The 14,464-nt window shown below is 37.2% G+C and overlaps 1 protein-coding gene across 1 annotated transcript in view; it reads left to right on the top strand.

Moving 5' to 3' along the window:
• The window catches only part of LOC125672292 (structural maintenance of chromosomes protein 2-like), a 36,061-nt gene extending 28,793 nt beyond the window's left edge, over positions 1–7,268 (top strand). The window contains exons 21-24 of the mRNA XM_048908507.2: positions 1,031–1,156; positions 2,327–2,478; positions 3,809–3,956; positions 6,801–7,268. Coding sequence (XP_048764464.2) covers positions 1,031–1,156; positions 2,327–2,478; positions 3,809–3,956; positions 6,801–7,004 — 630 coding nt within the window. The 3' untranslated portion in view covers positions 7,005–7,268. The remainder of the gene's footprint in view (positions 1–1,030; positions 1,157–2,326; positions 2,479–3,808; positions 3,957–6,800) is intronic.
• Positions 7,269–14,464: the final 7,196 nt, after the last annotated feature.

Raw genomic sequence — 14,464 nt, forward strand, 5'->3', positions numbered from 1 at the left:
TATGTTTTTCCACGAATCGTTCGTCTTCTAATGGAGCCCGCGCCCGGACGCCTCTATATCACCATCACACCGACTGATAAATATAACGCATCGGTACCCTCGTATAAATCAACTAAGGTTTGCCTATTTTTATTAGAAAACGGAATACCTATTGGTTTCAAAATATTCCCAAAATCGATGCTCTGTAAACTAATAATCTACAGAACAGAGTTCGCCGCCATCACGTCCAAAGGGACCATACTAAACGCGCCTCTAATTTGAAGAGTGCCGTTATGGAAAGTTATGCGCTTCAAAGAGCGACAACTCGAATAGTTCTATGTTACTTCCGATTTCCCATTTCGAAAGCACCATTTCGAAAGCACGTTTTCAATTTTCCCTCCGACGTTTTGTAACCAACACGACAAGAGCGACAATAAAAATATTCTGAAAACTCAACACCCACATGGCACAAATTAAAACAATAGAAACTACCCACCACCCATAATAAATATTTTTTTAACAGTCCAACCACGGACCAATTAAAATATGAAAAAATACGACCACCCATACAAAAAAATATCATTTGCCGCCCGACACCCCCCCCCCCCCCCCCCCCCCCCCCCATTTGATCATTTCTGGAACAGCCCTAATGTAATGTAAACTGTCTTGTCAGGTAATGTAATGTGAACTGTCTTGTCAGGTAATGTGAACTGTCTTGTCAGGTAATGTAATGTGAACTGTCGGGTAATGTGAACTGTCTTGTCAGGTAATGTGAACTGTCTTGTCAGGTAATGTAATGTAAACTGTCTTGTCAGGTAATGTAATGTGAACTGTCTTGTCAGGTAATGTGAACTGTCTTGTCAGGTAATGTAAACTGTCTTGTCAGGTAGAGAGAGGATGTATAACCATAAAGGGAATGGTGGAAATGAACAAGACACGTGATAGTATCAGCCTCTCTGTGTACAAGTATTTACATTCTTATCTGCTTTGTTCATAAAGCATCACATGTATTGTTTGTGTGCATTGTAAGTTCTTTGTTGTTAATTTGCAGTACACTGACTTGATGAAGAAGAGGAAAATCGTGTTGAATGATAAAGCAAAGATAGCAGCAGTTATTGAGGAACTGGATCAGAAAAAGAATGAGGCACTGACCAAGGCCTGGGAACAGGTGAACAAGGTGTGTAGAAATGTTGTGTAGAGTCTGGGAACAGTGAACAAGGTGTGTAGAAATGTTATGTAGTCTGGGAACAGTGAACAAGGTGTATAGAAATGTTGTGTAGAGTCTGGGAACAGTGAACAAGGTGTGTAGAAATGTTATGTAGTCTGGGAACAGTGAACAAGGTGTGTAGAAATGTTGTGTAGAGTCTGGGAACAGTGAACAAGGTGTGTAGAAATGTTGTGTAGAGTCTGGGAACAGTGAACAAGGTGTATAGAAATGTTGTGTAGTCTGGGAACTGAACAAGGTGTATAGAAATGTTGTGTAGAGTCTGGGAACAGTGAACAAGGTGTGTAGAAATGTTGTGTAGAGTCTGGGAACAGTGAACAAGGTGTATAGAAATGTTGTGTAGAGTCTGGGAACAGTGAACAAGGTGTGTAGAAATGTTGTGTAGAGTCTGGGAACAGTGAACAAGGTGTGTAGAAATGTTGTGTAGAGTCTGGGAACAGTGAACAAGGTGTGTAGAAATGTTGTGTAGAGTTTGGGAACAGTGAACAAGGTGTATAGAAATGTTGTGTAGAGTCTGGGAACAGTGAACAAGGTGTGTAGAAATGTTGTGTAGAGTCTGGGAACAGTGAACAAGGTGTATAGAAATGTTGTGTAGTCTGGGAACAGTGAACAAGGTGTATAGAAATGTTGTGTAGAGTCTGGGAACAGTGAACAAGGTGTGTAGAAATGTTGTGTAGTTTGGGAACAGTGAACAAGGTGTGTAGAAATGTTGTGTAGAGTCTGGGAACAGTGAACAAGGTGTATAGAAATGTTGTGTAGTCTGGGAACAGTGAACAAGGTGTATAGAAATGTTGTGTAGAGTCTGGGAACAGTGAACAAGGTGTATAGAAATGTTGTGTAGAGTCTGGGAACAGTGAACAAGGTGTGTAGAAATGTTGTGTAGAGTCTGGGAACAGTGAACAAGGTGTGTAGAAATGTTGTGTAGTCTGGGAACGGTGAACAAGGTGTGTAGAAATGTTGTGTAGTCTGGGAACGGTGAACAAGGTGTGTAGAAATGTTGTGTAGTCTGGGAACAGTGAACAAGGTGTATAGAAATGTTGTGTAGTCTGGGAACGGTGAACAAGAGAATGCCGTTAATCACACAGGATAATAGTTGAATTTATGGCTGTCCTCTACTTATAGGATTTCAGTTCAATATTCTCCACACTGCTCCCTGGAGCCTGTGCTAAATTATCTCCCCCTGAGGGACAGTCTGCTTTGGAAGGATTAGAGGTCAAGGTTGGGTTTGGTGATGTGTGGAAGGAGTCGCTTAGTGAACTCAGCGGAGGTCAAAGGTAAGGGAACATCCAATATCAACAGTCCACTACAGGTATTTGTAAAATGACTTAAAGTGCATGTAATGTGGTGGAAGTAAGATTTTTGTAAGCATGATTATTGGCATAAATGAGCTTTTCTGATTGAAATTTTGTGTCCATTTGTCCAGTCTCTATGGAAAATCACAAGGCTAATTTTATCCAAACTTGGTAAAACTTGGCAGAGAGCATTATTCGATGAAGGGGAATCAAGTTGTTAAGATAAAGGACCACACCTCTTTCCAAGGCATTATAATTAAGAAATGATAAAAATAGGGTGGATGTTTTTTAAAAAATCTCCAGAACCACTGAACCAGAAAAGTCATAACTTGCAGAGAAACTTTCTTTTGCATGTATAATGAAGATTCAGTTTGGCTCTGATCATACTTCCTTTTACATTTATAATGAAGATTCAGTTTGATTCCGATCATACTTCCTTTTACATGTATAATGAAGATTCAGTTTGGTTCAGATCATGATTTTTTGAAGAACCACAAGAGAACAATGTTAATCTGAATGCAGAAGTGTTTGTGTATTGTATATTCAAGTTTGTTCTTACCTTGCTCTTTATGGCAAGATTGGACCCATAATTGGGATTTAATGTTGGAAAATGTAACTGCTCAGGTTAGTGATGTGGCCCATGGGCCTTATTGTATTATCTTCAGAGCATGTCAAACAAGACTAAATTACTTTGTCTGGCATCTATCTGCCCATCCTTTTAGCCCACATTTTTACTATAAAGCACTTTCAACTAAATTCTTTTAGTGTATTGCATGTTAAATTTGCCAAACATTTTGACATTCCTAAGTTAAGTCAATATTGTGCCTGTTTGTATCCTCACAAGTCAAGGTTTTGTGATTACATTAGTCGTACACTCCACACAAACCCTTGACGAATGTAGCTATTCAAATTTTGGGCTCAAGCTTTACAATGCGTAATATGCTAAAAATAAACTGTCCAATGAAATGGACTCTTTTTAAAAAAACAAATTTCGGACTGAGCACAAAGATGGATGATCTGCATTGTCTAGAGTATTTGTTTAAATTGATATTGCATATACGACAAGAAACTGAAAGAATTTATGAACTTGCCATCTTTTGTTCGCAGTCTTCATTGTTTAAGTCTACCTCATGTTTAGAATGAGAACTGCATTTTGAATGGCTCTATTGTATGACTTGGACCCAATGAAATTGGACTACTAAGCCCGAAATTTAAATAGCTACATTCTTCAGGGGTTTGTGTGAAGGGTATATAATCACAAAACCTTGACTTGTGAGGATGGTTTATTTGAAGACATGTTTTGTGTTTGTAGATCCCTAATAGCCCTATCTTTGATTCTGGCCATGCTGCTATTTAAGCCCGCACCTCTCTATATCCTGGATGAAGTGGACGCAGCGTTAGATATTTCACACACGCAGAATATTGGACAGATGATCAAATCTCACTTCAAGCACTCTCAGGTATCCAAGAGTAATAGCTTTTCCCTCACAGTTTTTAAAGTTCTAAACTTGTTTCAGAAAATCCTTGATTACAAAATTTATAATTGGGTATTTTTTATTCGACCTAAAATGTAAAGTGGCCATTATAATGCAGAAAGCTTAGTATGTAATAATGTTTTTTATGCCCCCCTTCAAAGAAGAGGAGCATATTGCTTTGCACCTCACAACCGGTCGGTCAGTAGACCACATTTTGTCCGCTCAATATCTTGAGAACCATTCACTTGATTGTAATGATATTTCATATGTGGGTTGGTTATGAGTAGAAGAGGACCCCTACTGTTTTTCAGTTCAAAAGGTCAATGGTCAATCTACTCTGGACATAGGAATATACTGTCCGCTCAATATCTTGAGAACCCTTTGCTTGACAAACATCAAACTTGGTACACTGGCACACCTTCAGGAAAAGATGACCCCTATTGATTTTTAGGTCAAGGGTCAAACTGGACATAGGAATATACTGTCCGCTCAATATCTTGAGAACCCTTTGCTTGACAGACATCAAACTTAGTACACTGGTACATGTTCAGGAGAAGATGACCCCTTTTAATTTTTAGGTCACATGGTTAAGGGTTAAACTGGACATAGTAATATATTGTCTCCTATATTTTAAGAATTATTTGCTTGATTGACATCAAACTTGGTACACCACAGGGATCGAAATTAGCGAGAAATACTCGCAAAATGCGAGTACATTTGAAAAATAGCGAGTAAAAATAATGGACACTCGAAAATCTTAGCGAGTGGTGATTTACAAACCATGATCGTATCGTATCCGTTTTATACGGTGATGCGCTATTCGCTTTTCTCAAACTTGCACTCTGAATCATACAAACGCTTACATGAACGACCGATTTCAATAACCGTTTTTATCCGGATTTTTCTTTTATGATTTTTTAAGAAACTCGGAGTCAAACAAATGCTTTCGAGATCGGACATCGCATATCGACATGTGCCACGAGTCCTGTTCACCTATAGGGGTGATTAAATTGAATAATTCCAAGTATGATGTTTTTGTTATTCATTTATCTACAAAAAATATCGGAGTCTATGTTTTACCAAGTCTTCCGGTAGTTATTTTTATCAGAATCATGAGAATGTCCTATCTAAATTAATTTATTGTCATATTGAGGTCGGGTTGTAGTGACGACACAGGTGCATTTCTCACCGCGTAAACGATTATCAAAAAAGTCATAGGACTCGTGATCGTGCTGCTTATAAAACCATGAGTCCTGTATTCGCTTTAAAAAATCACTAGTGACAACCCTGATGTGGCATGAAATTGGAAGACTGGATCTAGACCTGCGGTAAACAAGTTGTGGATTAGACTGTTAGAGGTGCGATAATCAAGAGACCTAAACATTGCACCATATGACTTACGTAACTTAGTGTCTTGTCCAAACGCTGCCTGTTGACCCGCTAGGCTCAATAATGATGGGGAAAATCATTGATTGAAAAAAATATATATATAAAAAGAGCACTGTTTCATTATTTTTATTTTAGCTTGTAGGTTTTCATTTTAGCCTGTGGATTTTTTACCCACAGGCTAAAATTAGCCTGTGGTAGAAAAAGTTAATTTCGACCCCTGCACCATAAGGAGTAGATGACCCATATTGATTTGACATAGGAAGATATTGTCTGCTCAATATTTTTAATTGATGATATTACTATCAATTAAGTGATGTATGTGTATAACCCTTTTCAATTTTGCACCATGGGGGGGGGGGGCATATGTGTTTTACAAATATCTTGTTTTAAATACAGTAAAATATCTCTATCTCGAAGTCCAAGGGACCTCGAACAAATTTCGAGATATCTGGGGGTTCGAGATATCCAAAATCAATCTTGGATATTTTTTTGAAGGAGGATATTTGATGCATAGTATGGGATTTGCATTATAAACAACAACCCCGTTGCTGTTTCATATAGTTTATTACAAGTTGATAAATTAATATTGTGGAATTGCAAAGACAAACATTTCGGGTTTTTTAATATATATAAACACCCGATTGAAGATGATCGTGCCTGTATGCTTACTTTAAGTTTACTGATGTCCAGGCTTGACTGGGATGTAGTTACTGCGTTGTAATGAAAGCCTATCACATAAGAAACAAAAACGACGGATTTAAAAAAACCTTAAATGTTTATTAAATAAATTTTCGTGTTTTCTCTGTACTAGTTTTAATGATGAAGCGTGTGTTATCAAATGCATTATCGTTATTAAGAGCATTACCTTCAAGTGTACTTCGATGATTTTGTGCATTTATCTAACCCACATGTTAATGATAGAGCGTGTGTCATTTAAAACACCATCCCTGGAATCGGGTATGTTCATTCCTAATTGGCGGTGAACTTTAGCTGTAATGTTGGAAGCTTCACTAATCATCCAAGCTGTTGAACCATTTATTGCGACCTGGGTCTACCCGGAAAAGGCGAGTGTGGATTAGCGGTCATTAATTATAATTGATGTAGCCGCGGGTGTGAATGTGTGACTTAACGACGCCAGGTATGGTAAGCAGAGCGGAAAATCGAATGCACTTCAAGATAAATCAGGTGAATTTAGGGTATGGGACCTTGAAAATACTTTGACATAAGCGGAGTATTCGAGATTACCATGTTCGAAATATCAGAAGTTTTTTTTAATCATTTATATAGGGAAAACGGTCGGGATCGGCGGTCGACTTCGACTCAAGCGGGGTATTCGAGATTAACTATATTGGAGATACAGATATTTTACTGTATATTTCTTGGAATATTATCTTTTATATTTCCGGAATGTAATTTTCATTTTACATTCTTCTCTTTTAGTTTATTGTGGTTTCTCTCAAGGATGGGATGTTTAACAATGCCAATGTTTTATATAAGACAAAGTTCGTGGATGGTGTTTCCACGGTAACACGATATGTGCAGCACAGTAAAACTGGATCAGTGAGCAGCAGTACAGCTGACAAAGAGAACAGCCATACCATAAAGAAAAAACAGCAGACTGCGAAACGTACACGACTCGAGTGAGGGAGAAATGGCAGACTGCCAAATATACATGATCTGATTGTTCAGAAATCAGACCAAGTTAGAAACTCGGCGAGTCGGGAGTCTTCAGTAAGGGGAGCACCACGTCTGTGTTCAGATTTATGTTGAAGATATTGTTATCTTTGTTTTACAGATATTAAGGAGGTCGTGATAAACTTATTTTATATTTATATTAGTAATTCTGGATTTCTGAAAATAAGGATGTATACCAGTAATGTAAGGAATAAAATTAATGAACACATTGAATTCTAGTAATTATTTATGCATTGACTTCTGGTCATGTTTGTGTTGATTTATGAGAATTCTGGTCATGTTTGTGTTGATTTATGAGAATTCTGGTCATGTTTGTGTTGATTTACGAGAATTCTGATCATTATTTATGTGGTAATGGTTTTGGTAAGCGGATCAAATATTTCTTTCTGATAGTCAATATTTGACAGGAAAAAAATAGATAAAAGATAATAAATTTACAAAAACATTCTTAGGGGAAGAAGTATTAAATCTTTATATCTATATCTGACATGACAAAGGTGAATAAAGAATTGCCACTTTTTGGTTCACCTTAAATGAGAGTTCAAGTGAATTTTTCGGATCAGAATTTGTTGTCGTCCATCAATTTTACCTTTTCATCCCAAGTGATAAAATATAAATGTGTACTTTTGGTTTACCCATATGGAAGACTTTGGCATTTTTGTCTTTAATGTAAAAAAAAAAACCCAAATCATTTTAATAAGGAATTGGTTTTCTTTATCAAATTATGCAATTATCCTCGTGTACTGTAGATTAAAGGTTCAAACATCACGGTGATCCCTGGTCAGGGCAGGGCCATGCTAATGGGATTTAACGTTTACATCTATGAATCTTTAAATCATTATGCAAGTATCCTCATGTAGTGCAGAATCAATTTTGTTTTTACGAAGACCCCAGTGATCAGAATAGAGGGTCGTTTTAGTTTTACATTGCTTGAGAACCACAAATCTACAATTTATCTTAAGGTTGAAATTTGTTATAGAATTTCATAAAAAAGCATGTACAAGTGCTGTAAAATGTATATAAAAAAAAAAAGTTCCATAATGCCAGCCATTTCCTTGCACTTTCACAATAAAGTATCTTTTCTAATATAGGTTTAATTTATTAGTTCCCTACCGACGAAGTCAAAGGGGACTTTAGGTTTGTGCTCCGTCCGTCAGTCCAGTTTTCTGCACTTTTTATACCCCCGAGATCAAAGATCGGGGGGCATATTGTTTTTGTCCTGTCTGTCATTGTCTGAAACTTTAACCTTGCTAATATTTTTTGAACAGTAAGTATAAGAGATTTGATATTTCACATGAGAATTCCTTGTGACAAGACCTTTCGGTGGGTACCAACATTTTTGACCTTGGAGTTTAACGTACTTTTTGAAAACTTTAACCTTGCTAATAACTTTTGAACAGGAAGAGATAGAGCTTTGATATTTCACATGAGTATTCCTTGTGACAAGACCTTTCCGTGGGTACCAACATTTTTGACCCTGTGACCTTGACCTTGGAGTTTGACCTACTTTATGAAAACTTTAACCTTGCTAATAACTTTTGAACAGTAAGTGATAGAGCTTTGATATTTCACATGAGTATTCCTTGTGACAAGACCTTTCCGTTGGTATTAAACCTTTTGACCTTGACATTTGACCTACTTTTAATTTTTAAATTTTTTTTTTACATAGGTCACAACTTCTAAATGGTAAATATTAAAGCTTTCATATTGTACAAGAGCATTTGTGACAAGATCTTTCTACTGGTACCAAGATATTTGTCTTTTTGACCTTGGCCATCTTCGGAATTGGGCATTATCGGGGGCATTTGTGTTTCACAAACACATCTTGTTTTTTTTATAGACCTGACAATCCTATTTTACAAGACCAAAAACATATATCACAAACCGATTCTATAAATGATCAAGGGTGTGTGAGAAATGCTATGGCGGATCACAAACCCTTGATTTGTGAAGATGCTAGAGATCCGGCAGGATAACATTGATTGAGGCTATGGAAATTTTTTCGTTGAAGTTCATCAAGTTAGATGTATGAGTGACATGCAGATGATGGTGAACAGTAAAAATAGATGAGAAACAACTATACCAATGTAGAAAAGCTGTGAACTGTTCAAGTTGGTTCACAACGCACTCTTATCCTCGCTTGACAGGGACTGGAAATTGCTTCTGAAAATGCAAAATCGTCAAAAGTTTTATTTAATTATAGTAGTGGTAACGGTATGTCATTGTATCCTATCCACTAACCTCATCTACGCATGAAAATACGGGTTTTTATTATAAAAACTACAAAAAGTAGACAAAAAGCGGTTGTTCTGTACATGTCAGTCATTTGTGAAGGTGATGACTAGTCATACTGCTCTGTTTTATTAAAAAAGATTGAGATGAACTTTGGCTTTACAGCAGACTTTTTAGTTTACGTACAAACTGCACATAATATATACGACATCGTATTGAATTTTTTCTGATGAATTTCGATTCAATATTTCATAAACTTTTTATTCCATTATGACTTTTGTACCCGTGATGTAGTACACCCCCCTTTCTATTTATAAATGTTTGCTTATGTATTATGAAACTACGGAGGCTCATAAATACAGGCCCATGAAATCAGGGAGAAACAGAAAAATCAAATTTCTAAGTAAAATCTAAATAATTAAATAGAAACGAAATTCTTATTCAATAAAAAGCCCAAAAGGACTAGTACTTTATCGTGCCAACGCCTACAAGGACACAGGACCTCGGTTTCAAAGGACTTATTGGAAAAGCCATGCAGTGACTTTGATAAGGCATTGGGTATGAGGAATATCTTCCATTTTATTAAATAAAAGTATAAACACGTACTCAACAAGACATCTTGCAGGAAATCATAGACAATGAACAGATTTCACCCATATTTTTAAGGATGAATGAAAATACTACATCATTTTTTTTCCGTGAATCCGTTCTTAAAAAAACCTGTGTATTGAATGTCCACGAATTATTAATTATGAACTATTTTTAAGGGATTGAATTACGTGAATTAAATATTCACTATTTATAAGTGACCAATTAACGTGAATTAAATTTTCGCTATTTGTATGTGATCGGTTGGTGAAGAAGTAATGATGTCATGAGAGTTGAAGATAAAGAACAATGATCAATCTCATAATTCCTATAAGCAATACAAAATGCATGTAGATACATGTAGTTGGGCAAACACGGAGCCGTGGATATACCAGAGGTGGAATCAGGTGCCCAGAAGGAATAAGCATCCCCTGTCGACCGGTCACACCCGCTGTGAGCCCAACATCTTGATCAGGAAAACGGAGTTATCCGTAGTCAAAATCAGTGTGCTAAGAACGGCCTAACAATCGGTAGGAAACAAGTCAGACAGCATTTAACACAATGATAGGTTGTACTGGCAAACTAGATTGTTATAACGATTTTTTTTACGTCCCGTCGAGAATTATTCAGTCACTCATATTGAGATGTCACTAGCTATAGGAGAAGTGCTTAGCGCTAGGGGCCGTAGCAACAAAGGTTCCTTAGCGTGCCAATACCTGCCGCGACACTGGGCCTCCGTTTTTAAAGTCATATCCGAAAGACCTGTGATTCTCACTTCGAAATGCTAAGCGATTGGCGAAGGAGCAATCACTACCTATGTACAAATGTCTTAAGTTTACACGCGGCCATGGTAGGGGGTAGGGTGGGAGGTCGAACTCACGACCTCCAGGTTAAGAAGCGAACGTTCTATACCATTGGCCTATCGTCACCGGTATGGAAATAATTTCGTTTAGCGTTTACAAAATATTTGGAAAAGATATTTCAATGTATTTTTCACATGCGTTTTGTAAACGAACACGATATGGACTAGTTCGGGACAAAGGTTTTGAAAAAAGCAGCGCAAGGGAGGGGGGGGGGGGGTGTGTAAATAAAGCTAACAAAAAAGATGAACTTCTGCTATACACACTCTGCATCAAGAAAAGGTATATCTAATATCCTGCAGAATAAGCCCGCATCGGGATCGATCGTCTAAGGTGCAAAGGCCATGGCGCAGGGTCATCCAGGAAAAGAGTACCAACTCATTCCCCATTGACTTCAATACTAACTTCTGGCCCTCTTACTAATTAGCTATATCAATTTTATACAAATGACCGACAACATTTGAAAGTTCATTCCAAGTGCTAATGAAAACCCCCGGAAGAACTATAGATAGGGTCCCGTTGCTTTTATAGGCCATGTATTTGTACTTTTCAACAACACATAACGATCTGAAGTGAATAACACCCTTCATTTCAAACATACCACTACCATGATAATTTTCTCAGTCATTTCTCGGTTCTGAGCGATAAGCTTTCATTCTTACAATTAATTTAAACTGCTATAATATTTATTTCAATTCCAAATAATCTCACCCATGATATAATTAGCCAACCACTCTACACCTAGACATTTTTAACTATACTAGTAGTTAACCATATCAGAGAACGACAAGAAAACAAGACCATGCAGATTTTGATATTTTATATATTAATCTAAATCCAATATCAAATTGATAATAATATCAAATTTTTAAAATCATCATCATCTTTTTCATGAGTCTTTTGAACCCTCTCTGACATCCGTGAATTCTGTCTTCCAACATTCAACGCCTTCCCCCCTTTTTAAAGAAATCAAAAAGACGTTTACTCCATGTGGTCCTTGGCTTTTTGGCACAGGAATCCCCGGCTAGAGAACGTCCTCCTGTGGGTGAGGAAGTACACTGCACTGGTCTTGTTGTCGCTGTGTTGGACTTCCTCGGTTGTTGGGTGGACGTTGCCGTAGATTCCGTTGTGTGTTTAAAGGACACAACACTGGATAAAAAAAGCTTTCTTGGAATAAATACATCATCTGGATGGGTTTCCAAGAGACATGATGTTTCACATTTGCTCTCTTTATCCAGTGTTTCCGGCACAGAATTCTGTGGGCCTTGTTGTTTTCGCAATATACCACGATTTTCAAGTAGAAAGCGGGTGCCCATTATGCAAAAATTCTTTGTTTTTCCAGAATTCTGTGAGCCCGTTTGCTTTGGCAGTTTTCCACGATTTTCAAGCAGAAAGCGTGTGCCCATTAAACACAAAGCCTTTGTTTTTCCTACTACCAGTATGGAATCCTTTTCATTGATTTCAAACTCTTGGGGTTGGTCTGTTGGTTGGAAGTTTTCTTCATTCACAGCTTCAGAGGTCATTTTCCTTTGATGTTGCACTGACATTTCTTGATCAAAATTTGTGTATACTGTAACTATGTACTTTTCTTTTCTTGCCAGATAACTTGTGACGTCATGCACATTATGACGCATTGTATATTGTGACGTTGAACATTGTAGCATTTTGATTTGACCCCCCCCCCCCTTTTTTATGCCCCCAAGATTTATGTCCCAAGGATCGAAGATCGGGGGGGGGGGGGGGGGGGGGGGGGGGGGGTATATTGTTTTTGTCCAGTCTGTCATTCTGTAATTCTGTCTGAAACTTTAACCTTGCTAATAATTTTTGAAGAGTAAGTGGTAGAACTTTCATATTTCACATGAGTTTTCCTTGTGAGAAGACCTTTCCGTTGGTACCAACCTTTTTGACCCTGTGATCTTGATCTTGGAGTTTGACCTACTTTTTGAAAATATCAACCTTGCTAATAATTTTTGAACAGTAAGAGATAGTGCTTTGATATTTCACATGACTATTCCTTTTGAAAATACCTTTCCGTGTGTACCAACATTGATGACCCTGTGACCTTGACCATGGGAATTGACCCACTTTTTGAAAACATTTACCTTACTAATAACTTTTAAACAGTAAATGATAGAGCTTTGATATTTCACATGAGTATTCCTTGTGATAAGACCTTTCTGTTGGTACTAAACCTTTTGACCTTGACATTCGACCTACTTTTAAATTCTTTTTTACATAGGTCATAACTTCTACATGGTAAATTTTAGAGCTTTCATATTGTACATGAGCATTTCTTGTGACAAGATCTTTCTACTGGTACCAAGATATTTGCCTTTTTGACCTTGGCGATCTTCGGAATTGGCCATTATCGGGGACATTTGTGTTTCACAAACACATATTGTTTTCTATATTCTTGCAGATATTTAGTTTATATTTGGTACATTGCTTTCCATAACAAGTTACTGATCAAGTTTGAATTTGGTCCCGGTCTGTTGATTTTTTACTTTGTTATGGCCCTTTAACTTAATTTTAAAAAATAGTGTGAATTATCAGTTTTCCAGACTTTTTTTGGTTGTGCTTGCAGATATTCAGTTGATATTTGGTACATTGCTTTGCCATATCAAGTTACAGATCAAGTTCGAATGTTGTCTCAGTCCGTTGATTTTTCATTAAGTTATGGCCCTTGAACTTAGAAAAATAGCATGAATTGTTAGTTTACATCCAAGTTTCTTATCTCTGTAGATAAGAGTACTACACTCATTAAAACTTCTAGCATAGTAATACAACAATATAGCTAATTTATTCATGATCACCTACATGTCACAGTTTATTGATTTGGTTAAAGACCTAAACCTAATTATAAATTTGTCTCCCCCCCCCCCCCCCCGGTCTAGTCGCTACTCGAATAGTAGTTGATTTTCTATCCTGGTTCCCCAATTTTTCCTTTTACCATAACCTACATAATGAACTTTGAATAATGTTGTGGTACAGTAATTTTTGCAACCGGTAGGGGACTATGTATTGCCATGCAATACTCTCAGAATGCTTGTTCTTGTAGAGTTAGTATTTTTGGCAAACATCATCAGGGGCATAGCTATAGGTTTTGTTGAGGACTCCCTAAATTGGCAGGGAGTTTGGGGGTCCCCGATGGGCCGGGGGGGGGGGGGGTGTCTACCCTGACATTGGAGGACATGAAATTCATATTTTATTTAGATAATTTGCAAGCATTTTTATGCAATAAAAAAATTGTTGCAAAAATTACAAACTTGAAAGTGCATACATTTTTAATTTGAATATATTTTAGCCCTTTGACAAGTGTAAGAGAGATAAAGTTTAATGCTGTTTTTTCCTCAAAACAAAATCTAAAGACTGTCGATGTTCATGTAAAATTCATCCTTAAATTGTTTTTAGCTCACCTGAGCTGAAAGCTCAAGTGAGCTTTTCTGATCACCCGTATTCCGGCGTCCGTCCGTCCGTCTGTCCGTCCGTCTGTCCGTCTGTAAACTTTTCACATTTTCAACTTCTTCTCAACAACCACTGGGCCAATTTCAACCAAAGTTGGCACAAAACATCCGTAGGTAAAAGGAATTCTAAATTGTTAAAATAAAGGGCCAGGCCACCTTCCAAGGGGAGATAATCAAGAAAAGGTAAAAATAGGGTAGGGTCATTAAAAAATCTTCTTCTCAAGAACCACTGGGCCAGAAAAGATGAAATTTATATGAAAGCTTC

Source organism: Ostrea edulis, chromosome 4 (assembly GCF_947568905.1).
Source record: "Ostrea edulis chromosome 4, xbOstEdul1.1, whole genome shotgun sequence".
In the NCBI taxonomy this organism is placed as follows: Eukaryota; Metazoa; Mollusca; class Bivalvia; order Ostreida; family Ostreidae; genus Ostrea; species Ostrea edulis.